General features: G+C 38.3%; 1 protein-coding gene across 3 annotated transcripts in view; it reads right to left on the reverse strand.

The window, feature by feature from the left end:
* Positions 1-2,046: 2,046 nt before the first annotated feature.
* Positions 2,047-19,225, reverse strand: part of STK17A (serine/threonine kinase 17a) — a 38,348-nt gene continuing 21,169 nt past the window's right edge. Inside the window, exons 3-8 of one of the 3 annotated variants that reach the window (XM_081795019.1) lie at positions 18,939-19,083; positions 7,497-7,623; positions 3,826-3,874; positions 3,558-3,737; positions 2,608-2,747; positions 2,047-2,508 (exon numbers count right to left, since the gene is read on the reverse strand). In XM_081795019.1, the coding sequence (XP_081651145.1) occupies positions 2,399-2,508; positions 2,608-2,747; positions 3,558-3,737; positions 3,826-3,874; positions 7,497-7,623; positions 18,939-19,083 (751 nt within the window). In that variant the 3' untranslated portion in view covers positions 2,047-2,398. Of the gene's footprint in view, positions 2,748-3,557; positions 3,738-3,825; positions 3,875-7,496; positions 7,624-18,938; positions 19,084-19,225 lie in introns of all 3 variants that reach the window. The other 2 variants (XM_081795018.1, XM_060632172.3) reach the window with 2 other exon arrangements.

Below are 19,225 nucleotides of genomic sequence, written 5' to 3' on the forward strand. Positions count from 1 at the left end.
TTTTATTTGGCCCAATTTTGTGAAGACTCTTCATGCTCTATTTATATCATATAAAACAAAAAATTCAGTATACTTTTACAAGTATAAATGCTTCTAAAAAAAAGGCACTGTACAACTCTAAATTCAAGGTACAAAAGCAAGTAGGGATATCAGCACACTGCAATCAGCTAAGTGGTCAGCTAAAGGAAAACAAATACAGCAACTGTAGTAAATGTATTTATTTTGAATGTAATATAAAATGGCTTGGAAAAAGTCTAAATGTTATCCGAATGATTCTGATTTTAAAACTGGACAAATCTATCAAGTATAAAAATATGTCATTCAATAATGGGTATTCTCACCTCCCTATTTTTGTCAGAGAGATATTTACAAAAATTTGTCTCGAATTGTGTCTTATTTCTTCCAAGACTTACCTGAGGCTTAACCGAAGTTTTCACCGAAAACCCTGCCACTATGGCATAATTTCCTCTTCCTCCTTCTAGAACTTATTTAGAAACTGTGTAAATAAAGCCAATTTAATGAGAAAATAGTGCAACCTGATGTATGGAACTGCCTAAGCAATCTCATCTGCTGGTGCCCCTGCACCTGCCCAGCAGGGCTGGGTGTGACTACAGACCACGGGGTAAATGTCTAACACTGAACTCCGCACACACCTGAAACGGGTGGTGAGGTGCTGCCACTGTCAGGATGTGACATCTGAGAACCCATGCTAGGAAGAGAGCATCATGTGACTTCCAAAGAGCAGCCTGCAAAGGGACTGGTCTGAATTGTACACAGTATAGGGCACAGTGCACAGCACAAGCCTGGCGTGTGCACAAAGTACATGTGGGAAAGACCAACTGCATTCACGAGCATCTAACGCCCTGAGCCTAACTTTGATAAATAAGGACACTACTAAGACTTTGTGTGAAAAAGAGATTTAGTTGCTTCAAGTTACACAGTGTACACTTTTACATTTCCATTAAAAAAAATTTTTTTAGTGTTTATTTTTGAGAGACATGGCACAAGTGGGGGAGGGGCAGAGAGAGAGGGAGGCACAGAATCTGAAGCAGGCTCTGAGCTGTCAGCACACAGCCTGATGCGGGGCTCGAACCCACAAGCTGTGAGATCATGACCTGAGCCAAAGTCGGACGCTCAGCCGACTGAACCACCCATGCGCCCCTACATTTCCATGTTTTTAAATAAGAATTTACTATTCACTGTGGGGACTACTTGCAATTGAAGTGTTCAATCCCAATCAAATTAAATTCTACTGAGTATATTTTTATATATCCTTAGGGAACAAGGCTTCCTCCCTAATGACAAAGTATCCAATGTCAAATTTTTTATGAACAAAATAAAAGTTTATAAATATTTTGGCATTTTAGAACTTTTCCTAATACAATCTGAGGTCTAATAAACTCAACAGAAATAGAGATTCGATGGCCAAGATGAATATGCTTCCAGTCTTACCCCTCTCTGGGGGATTTTGTTAACAAAAACAATACAACAGCGTCTTTGCATTGACCAAAGCAACCATCATGTTGATCAGATCACACTGACACTTGCAAGTGACCAAAATTAGGTGATAAGCATGTGAGGTGGTGGCAGGGGACAGCCTTATGAAAGGGGGTAAATACGTAAGGTGTGAGGAGGGAAACAGCTGAGAAGCCAACGCTGGTTTAATATTACAGGATTACTTAATCTACCTTGACCTTAAAACCAGAATAATGGGAGGTGAAAAATCAACACCACTCTTATTAGTGACGTTGAAGAGAAAAAAAAAAATGAGCAAGGGTTTTCACTGATAGGTTATAAGCATTAGGCAAAAACAAAGACAAAAGAAGTCAAATCAAGTCGATACAAAGCAGTAATAAAATATAAAAATAAGACATTATTAAACTATCATGGATGTTATTCTAGGTCTCAAAATTTGAAAGATACCTAATTAAAATCTTACTCCTCCAAAAAAATCCAAAGTGAAAAAGTATCAATTTTAGTAAAGATATCAATACATATATGCATATATAGATACACAAGAATAATGCAAATAGATTTACAAAGATGTTAATTTGGCACTTTTACTTCGATTTTTAAAGAAAGTAAATACAGATTATCTTTGCATAACAAATTTTCATTCTGGAGAAATAGGATTTAGAAATAAAAGGTTCAAACATCTCCCTTCTTAAAAATAACATTGACACAGATAACTTTACCCGTTAAAACTCCTGGTTGGCAACTTTATAAATCTGTCTTGATATATCTAAATCCACAAGTTTGACAAAGTAATTTTAGTTTTTTTTCTATCAGTGATACCTGGTTTGTCCACTTTCAGTACATGTACCATTTGGCCAGAAGTCCATAAATAATATTAATGTTTTCAATGTAGAAATCTTAAAGTTCTAAAGGGAAGTACTGCTCAGTAGATAAATTCTCCTGGAATTTCTTGTAGCAAAGGTTCCTCAAATTTAAATCGTTTGGAAATGGCCTTTTGCTCCATTTTCTCTTTTTCAGACTGTCTGCATTGTCCTAAAGTATATGAAGTAAATACAATTAACTCCTCTGTTACAACTGATTCCTCGGTTTCTGGTTTCTGAGTATCTGAATTAATTTCAGGCACAGAATCACCTTCTTGGAGTGCATTTGCTTCTTCTAATGTCCCTTTCACCTTGAAAGAAGGATCCTGAATACTGCTCTCTGTCAACCACGGATGCTTTAGACATTCTTCAGCTGTGGCTCGATGTCTATAAAAAGATACACATTTTACACTTAAGTAGTTTAAAACTTCAATTATAAACTGGAGCATAAGAGAGGTGCCTGGGTGGCTCAATTGGTACAGCATGAGACTCTTGATCTCAAGGTTGTGAGTTCAAGCCCCATATTCGGTGTAGAGATTACTTAAAAAAAAAAAAAAAATCTTAAAAAATAGTGAATGAATAAATCTATAAATCAACCAATTTAATAAATCAGAACGTAAGGTAGATTTATTGTATTATATTTTGGGAGTTATGAAGAGTTAACAAGAATCTTATTGTGATTCCTGGATAAGACTGGAAGTTTTGGTGTTTGTGTGCAATGCCATTCCCACAATCATGAAAAATATTTTAAGTAAAATGTCTCTGAAAAGTCCTTTTGAAAGACCAAACACAGCAGAGGATATCTGTTATACTGAGATGCAGCTTACATTTTCTAGAGACATTCTCATTTTTTAAAAAATGTTTATTCATTTTTTGAGAGAGAGAGAAAGACAGAGCACTAGAGGGGGAGGGCCAGAGAGAGAGAGGGAGACATAGAATCCGAAGCAGGCTCCAGGCTCTGAGCTGTCAGCACAGAATCTGACACATGGCTCAAACCCACAAACTGTGAGATTGTGACATGAGCCGAAGTCCGACGCTTAACCAACTGAGCCACCCAGGCGCTCCGAAACATTCTCAGTTTTGACACTTTTTCTTTCAATAGGTATAATAAGCTCAAGGTCTTATCTAGCTTAATGTCTACACTTTTGTGTTTCAGTTTAACCTGCTTTTGTTCAGAGCATACTAAAAAATTGACAAAGATCAATATTAACTAATACTTACTCAGGTTTCTTAACTAAAAGTGTCTTAATGAAGTTAATAGCAGACTCAGACACAACATCAAATTCTTCCTCAGAATAGCTTAAGTTCATCTGAGAGATGTTTAGGAACGTTTCTTGTTTATCATCACCTAAGAAAGGCGATACTCCCGTAAGCATGACGTATGTTAACACTCCAATGCTCCTAAATCAGAATGAAAATGTAAGAAAAATTAGTGACTTATTCATTTCTTGAAACTAATTTGATCAATTTTTTCATAAATAGCTCTTACCACATATCTGTTGCCATGCTGATAGGATCATAACTAAGAATTTCAGGAGCTAGTATCAGAAACAGAAGAAAACATTTAGGTGTGTGAAAAAAATTCCTAATTTGCTTTTCGAGATAAAAGTTTTTTTTAAAACCCACCAGAAATTCTAAGACACTAATCACGATTTGGGCTAAAATAAGTTAACATTATATATATTGTATAAGTTAATCTGAATTATTATAAAGTCTAACTAGATATAATTAACTTGTTTATTTTTCACACTTGCACCCTCCATTGTTGGGTCTTAATATTTTTAAAATATCTGAATGCATAAATAGTGTAATAGAAACTGACAACTGACACCTTTCTCTTCCCATATCCTCTATAATCATGCAATGTATCTAACAGATTACTACTTTCAAATCTTTCTCAATGCATCTGTGACTCTCCTTCCCTACCTCCCACCCTAGTCGAGGGTACTTTCCCCTCCTGACTTCCCCATTCATTCCACATGCCTGATCTATTTTCCATGCTGTAGCTTTAAAAGGTCTACCCACTGACAAAAAGTCAGCCAACAAAGTTAAAAAAAAAAAAACAAAAAAAAAACAGAGCCCTGGGCATTCTCAGATGACATGCATCACACACAAAGACAACAAAGTTGCCTCTGTGGAGTTTGTAAAAAACAAGTTTGCTTTGATAATATTTAATTAAACCGCTGTCACACATACAGTAATAGAAAGACATTCGCAAATGTTTAAAAACTTAGGAGAGGTTTATGAAAATCCTCCTTTAAAGAAAAACCTACTCATTGATACAATCCAGTCAACCAAAAGATTATTTTTTTTCAAAAATATGCAAATAGGAAGAAAAGATAGGCAATCAAGTACTGGATCCATTTAAAAACAGGGGGGGATGAAGATGTTCCAATTCTAGGAAAAGACAAAACACTCAAGTCACATATTCATTACTGGTTGGGGACAACCTTCTCTCCTCGTCCCCTGAATATGAGGAATGACAGGTTGGGAGAAAATGTTAAGTAGGTTAAATTTCCTCAACTTCTACTTCTGAAACTGACTTGTGGAACAGAAGCTACAAGTATTATTTAAAACTTTTACTTTATCAGTAAAACAATTTTTAATAGTTCAAATTTAAAAGTTTTAAAAGAAACTACTAGGAAATTTAAAATGAAATGCATAGCATCCAAATTACTGGAGGAGAAAAAGTAAAATAAGAGACCATAGAGCAAAAGATGGTGGGAAGACCATATGATTTCACTCATTTGTGGAATTTAAGAAACAAAACAGATGAACATAGGGGAAGGGAAGGAAAAATAAAATAAGATAAAAACAGAGGGAGGCAAACCATAAAAGAGACTCTTAACTACAGAGAACAAACTGAGGGTTGCTGGATGGGAGGTGGGCAGGGAGCCGGGGGGCGGGGGATGAGCTAAAAGGCTGATAGGCATTAAGGAGGGCACTTGTGATGAGCACTGGGTGTTGTATACAAGTGATGAATCACTAAATTCTACTCCTGAAACTAAGATTATTAGTATGTTAACTAACTAGAATTTAAATAAAAACTTGAAACATTAAAAAAAGATAGTGGGAAGAGGGGGTAGGAAATAAAAACAGCTTCCTTTTTGGTGATTATATGCTGAACACTGATATAAGAGCTTGGTATAGCAAATCCAATAAGGCAGTATTATTATGGCCCCATGTTATGGACAGAGGAATGTGAGGTACAGAGATTTCAGTACTGAGGTCACATACACAGCCAGTAGATAGCATACCGTTCCCAGGCAGGTGATACTGTGTAGAAAACAAGGTGGGAGTCTTACACTCATCGCTAAAGTCCATGAAAGAAAGAGGAGAGGCCCCCTTGTTTTTCTTTATTATATACTTTTGAATCATTTAATTGGGATTAGTTGTTTGGGATTGGGTTTGTATTACTTTTATAACAAAGATACTTCTATTTTTTGGAGGGAAAAAAAGCTCTCTTGGTAGAAAATTTAGAATTTACCAAAGAACAGAAAGCATAAAACAAAACAAAACAAAACTCATTCAGGGCAATAATTACTATAAGATTCTTAGCTCGCAACCCTTCATTCTAGTTTATAATGCTCTAAACTGGCCGAAATATCTGGACTACCTCTTTCCCAGATGAAGCCCTATTAAGCCACATTCTTAAACCTTACTTTGTGGTCATGACACTTGCTGAAATTTAAGTATTCTAGCCACAAAGAATACATCAACATTTTCAAGGTTGTTTTTCTGCCTGTGATATCATTTATTACCTAACTAAAGATCTGTTTCAAATTGTAGAACTTATTTTTTTATGTTTATTTTTGAGACAGAGAGGGAGAGAGGGAGAGAGAGACAGAGAGTGTAAGCAGGGCAGAGAGAGAGGGGGACAGAGAATCTGTCGGGACAGAGAATCTGTCAGCACAGAGACTGATGCGGGGCTCGATCTCACAAGTTCATGACCTGAGCCAAACACACATGCTTAACTGACTGAGCCACCCAGGCGCCTCTCAAATCGCAGGACTTATGTTAAAGCTTTGAGTTATTTTTTTGTACTATCATTGCCAAACAGCTTGGTTTTCCTCAACCCTATCGTCCTCCCAGCCTTGTGTCCTTGGAATTAACTTTCCCCTGTAAACAAAGTCCCGCTATCCTCCACTCCTTCAAGAATGACTTTCACTGTCTCTTCTGTGAAAGGAGGCCTAGGCCGCCCCAAACCCCGTAAAATGCAGCCTGTCTGCCCACCTGACACTTCTACTGTCAGGTAAATATGCTTCCCTTCAGGCATGGGCCCTGGGTGCTTGCTGTCATCGGACACAAAAACTATCCTCCTTAACCTGCCTGCCATCACCTCTGACAACTTCCACACGTGTTCATGACCCATGCAGCCACCAGCATATCCATGCTTCTTGACCTACAGGTCTAAAGAGCTGCCCTTCCACAGCTACATCCAAGGCCTTAAAATTACAAAGGGCTGTTTCATCTCTGAAATTTTAAATGTTGATATTATAATCTCTGGTCACAACCTTTAGATTATTTCACTGCCTTGCTCTGCTTACAGATATCTTTTTTGTTGTTGTTGTTACTCATTCAAACCACTATTCTTTTGCATCCTATTTTTCTTCCAGTTTATCAAAAAGGTCATAGTTTATTTATTTTTGTACCAAACGTAAGAGCCACAGTTCATCACTTCAGCTGCTCTCTTACTAGTACCTTCACAGTTTAATCTCCTTTTTCTTTCTGGCAGAGGCTCTCAACCTTGTATCAATCCAACAAAATACCTCTGTTTCACACATCTATGGAATTGCAGGGCTTGCAATTACTTTAACAATGTTTACTATGAACTTGAAATTCTTTAAAGGCCCTTACTTGTTTAATATCCTCCCACTTTCAGATAATATGATATCCTACACTTTGTGAAGAAAATCCTCTTCTATTCTTTTTAGAAGTAATACCTTCAAATTCAGTTAGCCTTTCGGGAAAGGGATCATCAGTTTGGTACCTTAAAGTTTACCATTTTTATATTTAATACAAAGGAAGGAGTCTCTGATGGCAGAATTTTAACATAGCAGATGGCTGGCCCCACTATTAATCATGCCACATGTGAATTTGCTAATGAAGATGATGCCTGACCCCAAACACACAACACAACCCAGTCTTATGAATACTTACCCACATATTCAGGAGTACCCATAATTTCTCGGAGCTCTTCACTGTTCTTCATTATTCTTGAAAGACCAAAATCAACTATCTTAATGTCACCCAGTGGAGATTCACTTGTCAGCAGAATATTCTGAGGCTAAAAACATAACATCCCACTCTCCAAATTAATGAAACCATGACTGAATAGAAAGAGCAAGTAGTGCATAAAACATACACATTTCAACTGTGAAACTGAAATTGACAAATTTAACAATAAGCAGTCATTCATTAAGCAAATATTTTTACAATGTACTTACGATGTGTAAGGCAACAGGCCTTGTACAATCTCCTTCTTTACACTGGCTCCTGCTCAGACCATAAATGTGCATCTACCCCTATTTTAAAAACAAGACCAAGCTACTCATAAAGGAATCCCCTATGACTCTGCATTTCTTTCTAGCCAACATACTTATTGCTATTCCCTCACTTCTCAATGCAGTTGATTCTGGATTTTGCCCCCTCTCCTAGATCTGTCCTAAGATCATAAAATCTTTAATAATCAAAGACCCACCAAATCAATGGATGTCTTTTAGGCACCATTTTATACACACTGATTGCTATATAATGTACTACTGGCAACCATCCTTATATGCCCTCTTGGACATCTTCCTCCTCAATAGATCCCTCACTGTTTTCTTAGGATTTTTTTCCCTTCTTTCCTTTTAAATATTGGTGTTGCCCCAGATCTCTTGCCTACTGGCCCTCTATCTTTCAGCAATCTCATCTACTATCAAGGCTTCAGCTACCACTTACCTGCTGATGACCTCTATCTACCTTCTACCCTAAGCCCCTTGCCGACTCATAGGTCCAATTAAAATCTATCTTGTCATTTGGCTGAAATGGGCCACACCTTCAGCTCCCACTACTGAGCAAAGGCCATCAGTTCAGTAAACACCTCAAGAACAGGTTCTTCCTTCAAACCCCACTAAACCCATGCCTCCCCTTCTGTACTCCCAGTCTCAATGCCCAGCTCAGCAACTAGGGAATCATCCTACAGTAGTTCATCTCCTTCATTTTCAACCATGTCTCACCCTTAGTGAAATCACTGGCATGCCAATGCTATTTCTTAAACTGCAAAAAACCTGCTGCTTAAAGTTTGGGCTTTCATTATTTCTTACCTGGACTACTAACCTCCTGCCTCTAACTGCCCCCACCTTCAATCCATCCTTCACTGTACAACGATCTCATCATAATGTAAGTCTGATCATGATACTGATGCTAGTCCTCACCAATGGACACACTCTCAAATGGGATGTATTTGACCATGGGTGAGAGAGAACTACCCAAGGCCACAAAATCAATAAGGTTCATATTCCTGGAGTCATTTTTTTTTTTTTTAACCCAAATGAAAATAACCTAAGACACTTTTACATAAAAAGTCAAACAGATATATTATGGACTAGAATATAAAATTCATTAGAATTTTTGAAATGGCACTTGAAAGAAAAGTTTGTGTTGCTTCAGAAAGTCTACACTGTCTTCTGCCATTAAGAAAATTTCCAAAGATAAATTGAGAAGCACCAGTACTAACAAAGTATAAATACCTCACTGTAGCACGACAAGTGTTTTATAACCCAGCTTCTGCTTCCTCTCTAAGATTAACCTCCTGCCACTATTCTGTAGGCAATCTGTGTTCCAAATCCAACAAGCTGTAATCCCTAAACAAGATGTGCACTCCCACATCTTATGCTTTTGCATTATGTATTGCCTTTTCTCAGGAAGCTCTCTCCCGGACAAATTTAGTTTCGTCATTCACTCCATGCATGGTGGCTCTCAACAAAGCACTGATTCCTCAATAAAGCCTTTTCTGATGCCCCCTCTGGTCTTCCAGGGAGGGTTTGATGCCTGACCCCTCTCTATTCCACAACATCTTATACATAGCAAACTTATCCCACTATTTAGCTAATTGTATTTTTCTGTCTTCTCCATCACACTGTGGTTCTCCAGAGTTTTACAATGAATGTTAACATTTCCTTTCCTTCCATGCATATTCAACCACTCCACTGGGCTTCTGTGTCCTCATTCCTCTACCGCAGGTCATTAAAATCCAGCGACGTATTTCCATGCTTTCTGGACTACCACCTTAGCAATGCTTGGCACTGCCGCCACTCCTTCCTTGTTTACAAACTCTTTTTCTCTTGGCTTCCAGAACAAACACTACCCTGGTCTTCCTCCTAATACTCTGGCTGCTGTGTGTGTCTCCTCATCTTCCTTTAACTGGGCCATTAAATGGTGGGTTTCTCACAGCCTGATCTTGAGGCTTTTTCCTCTTTTCACTCCACACTCTCACTTCACACAAGGTATCTGTACCCAAGGCTTAATTATCACCTATACATTAGGAGTCACAGATTTTATCTCTGGCTCAGACTCTTCAACCGCTTACCTAATCTCTCTCCTTTGATGTCTCAAGGCTATCTCGAATTCAACATGCCCAAACCAGACTCCTATTTTCCCTCCCAAATCAGATTTCCTGTATGTCAATGGTCATTACACCCCAGGGAATGCCATCCTCACCTAGCAGGGTAGAAGAAAACACTAAGAATCACCTTGGTCATTCCTCTCTCCCCACTTTCTCCTCATTTAACTAACATGTCACCATATCCTACTGATTTTAAATCATAAATGTAAGCACTTCTAAACTTTACTTATTTCTCTCCAACTAGAGAACAATCATTCAAGCTACCATCAATTTTTGCTTAATTGCAACAGACCCTAAATGGTTTGCTAGGATCTATTTTGCCCATACTTAGCCAGAAGGAGCTTTTGCGCTATATAAATCTGATTGGTCACCCCCCTGCCTAAACCCTTCAGTAGCTTCCCATTACTCTTAACTTCCAAATGTATTTGGAAGCTGCTAATTCGAGCTCCTGCCTAGCTCTCCAGCCTCATTATAAACTTGCTGCCCTTGGCCCAGGGACAGTGAGTCTCAATGGACACTGTTCAGTCTCTCCTACTTGCCATGCTCTCTCTCACAAAAGTATCTTTGTATACTTTTTCCCCATTCTTCTTTTCCTGGTGTCAACTTGCTGGGAAGACCCAGGAGGGCAGCGAAGCAGATTCTAACAATGTTCAACAGTGAAGAGCTGCAATATGAAAAAAGAACTTGAAGTGTAGACAGTCCCTTTTTAAAGGGGTTCAATGTTGACCCAACCATCCATTCTGCCCTTATCAGAAAATACTTGTAGATTATTCAAAGTCTGGATTCAGAAACAGAGGATGGGGAGAATCTAAAGATCCATGAGCCACAGTACTGGTCACTGTGATAGCACCAGGGTCCATGCCAGCACATGGGAGGCACACGTTATTTACTGTTTGAAAGAAAGGAAAAAACATAACTAACTATAAAAAACAATTTGAAGGGTGTCTATTTTGTGTCAGGAGTGGAGGCACTGTAAATATGAGTGATAACAAGTCCCTACTGACAGAGAGCTCACCATCAGAAGAGAAAACAGAAGCACCTATATCAGGCTTGACTAACTCTGCTGTGCATTTTAAGTGTTGTCATAGACAAAGTGCTCAGGTAACAAATAAATAAGAGGGAATAGGGGCGCCTGGGTGGCGCAGTCGGTTAAGCGTCCGACTTTAGCCAGGTCATGATCTCGCGGTCTGTGAGTTCGAGCCCTGCGTCAGGCTCTGGGCTCGGAGCCTAGAGCCTGTTTCCGATTCTGTGTCTCCCTCTCTCTCTGCCCCTCCCCCGTTCATGCTCCGTCTCTCTCTGTCCCAAAAATAAATAAAAAATGTTGAAAAAAAAATTAAAAAAAAAAAAATAAGAGGGAATAATTCAGCCTTGGAGAATTACACAGGAGGTAAGTGAGCAGACCCTGAAGGATAAGAAGGATTTTGACATTTATTAAAAAAAAAAAAAAATTATGGACTGCATACTGGAAAAATAACAGAAAATAAGACGTGAGTTCCCTGTTCTTTTGGAACCTTACATTCTAATGGGGACAAACAAATATGAATAAATAATAATACCTCAGGTAGTTTTAAGCACCAAGGAGAACTCAGAGTAAGGTAATGGATGACAGTGCCTGTTGTGTGTGTTTGTGTGCATATGCATGTTATATTCAGAATAGTTGAGGAAGGTTTCTCTAAGACAGTGTTTGGGGAGAAAGCAATGCTAAGAAGGAACGTCATGGCAGAATACTTTGGGGAGTGGGGTAGGCAGGGAGCATTCCAGGGAGAGGAAAGACCCCACCCAAGGCAAGGACAAGCTACTAGTGGAGGGACTGCACACTGGAGAACAGCACAAAGGTGAAAGGGACAAAAGTGGTGGCAGGCACAAAGAGGGTGGATGGACAAGAATCAGGGCTTTCTGAGCCATTCTGGAAGAACTGGAAGAAGTCAGACCACAGGGGAGGGCAAGAGGACATTCCAGGAAAAGAAAATGTCACATGCCAAAGAATACAGGTGAGCCAATATATAGCATGACACATGCAAAGTATCATCAAATACAAGAATGTCTCTGAAGAATGTCTCTGAAGTCTTGAAAGGGAGAGCGTGAGTGAGGGATATGATGAAGCATGGAATGAAAAAACACAGAAGAAACTTTACACATTACAGTGGCAAAATCCACAGCCCATTGTGACTGTTGCTGTGTAGGAGCAGGAACAATAAGGTGCTTATGTCATTCACTGACTAATATAGTCAGGTCAGCAAGAGAGGACAACTGGTTCAATTTTGATTCTCAGACCCAGAATCTGAGGTGCCCGCAGAACCACCCAGAACAGTTGGAAATTCAGTCTGGAGAGAATATAAGGCTGAGGATACTGCTTTGGAAAGCAAGGGCACAGAGGCAAGACTAAAACCATGGAAGTAAACAAGAGGAAGAGAATATGGCAGAAGAGAAGTGGCCAAGATGAGTTTTGGCTGATAACCACATCTAACGAGAGACAACAAGAGTGATGAAGGCACTCAGAAATGCAGTCTGAGAGGGAGGCAAAGAACACAGGCATCGTGTTGTAGTAAGAAAGGAAGGAGAGGATCATCAAATGGGATGAGGGGAAGAATGAGGACTAAGAAAAAGCTACTGAATATAGCAAATAACCAAAGTCTGAAAGACTTCTGAGAAAGTAATTTTTAGTAAAACCATGGGAGAAAAAGCTAGATTATAATAGGTTGAAAAGTAAGTTGAAAGACTAAGCGATCTTTACGTTACAGGCCATTCTGGCTTAATTATCTGTGGATACTCTCTAAACTGGTGCTATCCTATGAAAGGTACTGCAAGTCACAGAATGTAATTTAACATTGTCTAGTAGCCATATTATCAAAAGTAAAATGAAACAGATGAAATTATTTTTTAATTCAATATGTCTAAGATATCCCTTCAACATGTAATATATAAATTATTGAGATATTTTGCTTTTTCTTTTCCATACTAAGTCCTTGAAATCTGGTGTAGAGTTCACACTTTGAATACATCACAGTTCTCAAGTACTCAACAACCACAAATGGTTAGTGGTACTGGACTGAACACTGCAGCTATAAACGTTGTTAATAAAAAAGGATCTAAGTGATATCCCAATAAATGTTTAGGAATTCTTAACATCTCTTGCATAATGTCCATATTACCACTATGCAATCACAGACTGTACTTCATTTTGAAAACATGAAGTTTTGAAAACTTCATTCACAAAAACAGACTTCTCAACAGTGAAAATAACCATACCATGGCTCAGTGTAATCTGTGATTTTATATAAAAACCTGTTTTTTAAAACCATAGAAAGTTTTGGCTACAGTAAAAACCTAAAACTGAACAAAAAGACAAAACCAAATTGCTGTCACTATAGAAGCTTGGGCTGCAGACGCATGCTAAATTGTTATAAATACCCAAACCAGGTAAAGCACCCCTGCCTTGCCACACACACACAAAAGGAGTAAAAATGCTCAGCTGATCAGTGTTAGAATCAATCTCTCTTTTCAATGATAAAATAACGAGAGGTTTTGGTAATATATATAAACAAACTCCATTATAAAGTGACATTCTCCTTGTTAATTAGCTTCTAGCAATTTCTTCAAGGAAAAAACCTAGGATTATGAGTCCCAAGACTTCTCAAGGTAATTTTAGTTTTATTATATTAATGAAATACTATAGTAAAATAAAATGTCATTATTCAGGCAAATTAGATGAGTGAAGTTTGGTTCTGTTATATATATTCATCACTGAACGTGTTTTGCCCTTCCCAGTACATAAAAAAATGCCAAAAGAAATATTGCCAAGTGGAAATCTTCACCATATCTTAAGGTTCATTTTATGATTAATAAAACATGCACATTCTGTGAAATGTTCTTAAATATCATTTGTTCACTTAAAACAGCTTACATGTTTTCATAAGCTTAGAACAGCTTACGTTTTGTTTATACTTTACATTACTTGGGAAATGCTTTCTTTAGTAAAACCCACACTAGTTGGGTGTGGTGGTAATGTCGTAAATTCTCAACTAGTGTGATCAAATTATTAAAACGTTACTGTACTTGAAATCTAGGCCCAGTCACATGCATCTATCACCTACCAACGTGAGAGAACTTAAACAGTTGACAGAGATGTTGCTAGGAAAAAACACATCTCATAAAATCAGAACTCTTTCATGGAATTTCAGTTAATGTTTATTATGTAGTTTCTATCAGTTGTGCCTTGGTTTGAACACAGGTACATTTTAAAAACAGATCTTACTCCTCTAAATAAAACAAGTACAATTACAGGACTATAATCTGTCAGTCTTTGATGGCAAAATATACCCACTTCCAGTAAGTGAAATATATGGGTTGAAAACAAAGAGAAGTGCATTAGCATTACAGCTTAGACTTCCTTTCTAGGGAATCCAGTTCATGATAAAAAAGCTGTGGTTCACAATATTTAATTCTATTTAAGATGCATGAATCCCAGGTGGTAAGAAAGAAAATGACATGGTCAATTCAGAGGCAATGAAAGTGGGGGAAAAAAAGGAAACACACAAACTGTCCTCAAATAGACAAAGGCAGTAGGGAGGTCTTTGTAAAATCTTATTTCTCTGTTTCATGGGGGAATCCTTTCATTTATCTTGGTATCTTTATCTTTGTACATAACCCATTTAACATTTACTGAACAACCACTTCTGGGTAAGATCATTGTAAAGTTGAGGCTAACTTGCTTATTAATTAGCCTTAAGGTGCCATGGATAAAATTTTAAGGAACATTTTTATCAGGCAATGAGAATTCAAGTTAATTGGCTTTTTATTTATTAAAACCCAGGTCATAGTACAGAAATAGGTTAATAATACTGTCTAAATCAGTCTGGGGGCTGTTTAGAAATGTTCAAGTAAATGTTACGGTTTCAAACTGTCAATGATCAACTTAAATCTCAGAAGGGAAAGCTCTGGCTTCCTGGTCTGCTCCTGCGCTTCTCATCATATACATCTACCAGGGTGGACAAGCTAACAACTGAACACCTACCAACAGAAAACCATCCAAACACAAGGAGCACTGGGTTTTAAGACTGGATTTCTTTGTGTTCTTTTTGGTCAAGACCTTCCTCTGACTGAAGTAAAAGCAGGCCACTATGCCAATGGCTAATTCACCAACTGAGATTATTTTGAGGCTTTTAGGTTTGTTCTGACTTTGGTAGAGTTGTTGTTTCTCAGATTTGTCAGTCCCGCCATGATTTACATGAAATGAATGGGCTTTCTCCTAATCATAATCTAGTGTCTTTTCTATTTTTGTCGTCCTAGAAACACTCCAAAATCTGCATCTGCTACCCCTCAAAGCATTTGCCATATTCAATTTAAGATATTTGGCTGAGAGTCTTCAGTGAATCAGCCTTTGGCAAACTGCCCATCTGGAGTCTGATCTGAAGCCAAGTAGCAGATTTCCCATTGTGTCAATTATCTCTTTCATAGGAGCAACTATAATAGTTATTCTAACTTCTAACTACTACTTGTCTCTGTGACAAGAATTTCCCATTTTAACCATAATGGAGAACAAATAGTCTACTAACTCAAAGTTACCCTATACATAGGGATTACCAAGTTTCACAGATTTAAAACTATTTTTTTCTCTAATTCACAGAATTAAACCTTTAGAAAACATATTTAGCTTTGTAGCTTTCAAGCTCTTATAGAAACTCAGAGTCAACATTACAAGCATAAATTGTCATTGGGCGGACAGCTGTTAAACGGTGTAGGACAGTAGACCCTCTGTCCAGATTCACAGAAGTCACAGAAAGTCAACTGCAGATGACCTTTTGGTAGAAATCATTCCTATCTGCACTCCTGCCACACCAACCCCACCTCCAACCTTCCCCCTCCAGCAGTTCACTTAGAGACAAATTCTGACTGCACATGTGAAGACTGTGAGGGCAGAAGAAAGGCTGAGGACCTATCAGGCCACCCTGTCTTCTTTCTAGTTCCTCTGGGCCTAGGCAACATGAAGAGTCCAGCTTCCAACATCAAAGGCCCATCATCAAAGCCTCTATTAAATCCAGAAAGAATTCTACACTAAGTGTACTGGGGAGAAAGGAATATGATTTATACTGAGTGTATTGGGGAGAAAGGGATATAATTTCCAGTTAAACCTGGTATTCAAGAACTTAATTTTCACCCTTGGCTGCTTTCAAGTAACATCAAAGATCCATGACACATAGTGTTGGCAACCTGACTTGCTACTTAATTAGTTCCTAAATAATAGTCATAGGTTGAGCTGTCATAAATCGAAAGCATATTACCTATAAATGCAATGTTATTTAAATTGGGGTTCATTCCTAGAAGTCCTTTTTACTTCACAAAACTAGCAAAACATCATAAAAAATAAAACTTAAGTGTGTGAAACCAAATATGGAAATAAGCATAGCACAAACTTTACTTTTGGGAATTCTTCTGCATGGCTGAGACTAACTGAGGCTTCTTATAGTCTGAGTCCACTGAAGTCTGGACTGCAGAGACCATCTCTTTCTCTGTGTTCCTGAGGGAAGCACAGTTGGGTATTTCTTACAGCAAGGATCTTTGAATTTCTAACCATATGACAGGCTAAAGTATAAAAAACAAAGCCCCAGTTCCCTCACTCTTGCTATGAGGGTTGTACCTAGATCATCTCTAAGGCCACTTCAACTTTAATACCTTGGGACTACATGTGGGTACACACATGTCCACACTTACCTTCAAAAAATGACACTATAACTACCATAGTCTACAGTGTTATAATCATGCATTTTAGCTACCGTACTAAAAAATTAATTATCTTTTAGAAAAATATGTTTACAGAATGAATTTAAATTGGCATTTTTCAGAAAAAAACAAGAAGTTTCCGAACTGTTTTCTTTCCCCTATATTTTTCGGTAGGACTACTATTTGAGGGAATATCTATTACCCTTCCCCCTTATTTCAAATGGAATTTTATCAAGTTTACTTTAGAAGTCAACCTCCAGAGTACACATTGTTCACTCTTCCTTGAGAGTGTTCCTTCATGCAGTAAAGCTTAGACACAATTATTTATACAGTATTCTATCTATCAGGTGTCACGGTGTGCCCTACAGCAGGAGTTCTCAAAATGGTGCCTGGACCCACAGTATCAGCATCACACACCCCTTCCCTGAATCAGAAACTCTGGAATTGGGGCCTAGCAATTTGCTTTAATAAGCCTTTTCTGGTGATCCTGATCTCTGTCAAAGTTGGAGAAGCGCTGCCGTAAGTGTCTACTTTCTGCTACGGGGCAAACTACAGCAGAGGTCAAGATAGATTGGGAGAGGATGAGGAGTGAAATGAGGCAGAAGTCCAAGATAGGAAAGCCTTTTTTGGGTCCAGGGGTTCAGCCTCCTCAGGTGATGTTCCTTCCTAACCTGAACTCCTCTGGCTAATAAGGAACTGGAGCCACTGGTGTAGTCCTTGAGGAATGTTTCATTTCCCCATAGCTACACCTGGACTTCATGTGGTAGCAACCATCAGCAGGGATCTTAGACTTTTCTACTCCAGATGCCTGAAGGACTATGCTAAGGATACTTGTAGTGGACATTCACTGTCTGTCTCCTGATCGCCCACCTACTCTCTATTCTTTCTGAAACAGAACTGGTCTGAGAATCCATCCTTTCCCCACTCTCAGTCCAAAAAAAACTTGGGATGGGAGGAGGAATTTAACCCTCCCAGGTTGGAGCAAAGGACACTGGTAATGCTGGCCTGGCCAGTCAAAACCCAGCACCCCCAACGTCCCCCTGACACACTTACTAGTTCCAGACTGATCTAAGTCAGTTTGATGAGAGTGAATCTCAGAACTTCTGAAAGAGCTAATAAATAGAACCTGGCTCCTTCCTGCTGAATCTCTGGACAACTGTAAGGCTAAAATGGCAGCATCTAACTTACTACCATCTTACTGCCATTTTTAGAAGGTAGAGCTGGAGACCGAAGAAAAACCAACTATGTACTTGCAATATTTGAATTAACGAATAGTGGCATTCCTTAAGTTGGAATTGTCCCTGGAATTTTTAGCTAATAAAATTTCCTTTTTTGCTTCCCTTACTTTCAGCTGGCATTTTGATCACTTGAAAGCATCATAACTGCCCTTTGTGTATTCTTTCCTCCCTCTTCCCCTTCCTTCTTTGATAAATTTTAAACTAGAAATCTACCCACCTCCGAGGCCCCTGGGTGGCTCAGTCAGTTGAGCGTCTGACTTCGGCTGGGGTCATGATCTCATAGCTCTCATGAGCCCCATATTGGGCTCTGTGCTGACAGCGCAGAGGCTGGAGCCTGCTTCCGATTCTGTGTCTCCCTCTCTCTCTGCTCCTCCCCTGCTCACACTCTATCTCTCTCAAAAATAAATAAACATTAAAAAAAACAAAAGAAAAAGAAATCTACCCACCTCTAATTTCTTTAGTTCTCTATTTTATTTACTGCTGCCTAATATTCTACAAAATGGTTTTTCAGATATCCCTGCTAAAAAGTCATCTACCACTTCATGATATTTGAAACCCCTGGAATCTGGCCTTTCCTCAATTGTCAGCATCTCCTATTTCATCTCTCAATTCCAGTGACACTATTCCATTTATGTTTGCCCAACAAGTACTCTTAACTCTTGTGAATTAATTTTATCCTCTATTTTCTACATTTTCCTATATTTTCTCTATCTAAATCCCATTTTTTTTTTTTTAAAGGTCTAGCTCAAACTCTGTCTCTTACCAGGAAGAGTTCACCTACCCCACCAATATCCTCTAAGCTCCGTTTCTTGAGCAAAGTATTATTATTTATCTTTCTATGTACACAGATGTGCATTATCTCCTTAATATAACTAATTGGTTAGAGGATAAGAACAGACACAACCTTTATATCCTTATTACCTAATAAAATACACAATCTTGATAAATGTTTTAATAAATCACTGTTAAAAATATTTTACATCTGTAGTGTCATTCTCTAGCAATCTCAAAATTGTAAAGTAATCTAGATCTTACCTTCAGATCAAGATGTACTACATTATGAGCATGTAAAAAGCGAACACCTTCTAATATCTGCCTCATGAGTCTTTGAACATCTTTTTCTTTAAAGGCGTCTTCTCTGTCTGCAACACACTGGTCAAAGATTTCACCCCCAGCAGCACTAGAGAAGGGTAGAAGCATACTTTAATTATAAAGGAAAAGGACTCATTAAAAATATTTAGCCTTTTGTTCTTAATATTTTACATATTAAGTGTCTTTATTTAGGTAAAGTATAATTTGAGTGTGTGTCCCTATATCCATTT

This window comes from Panthera onca, chromosome A2 (genome assembly GCF_046562875.1).
Source record: "Panthera onca isolate mPanOnc1 chromosome A2, mPanOnc1 haplotype 2, whole genome shotgun sequence".
NCBI lineage: Eukaryota > Metazoa > Chordata > Mammalia > Carnivora > Felidae > Panthera > Panthera onca.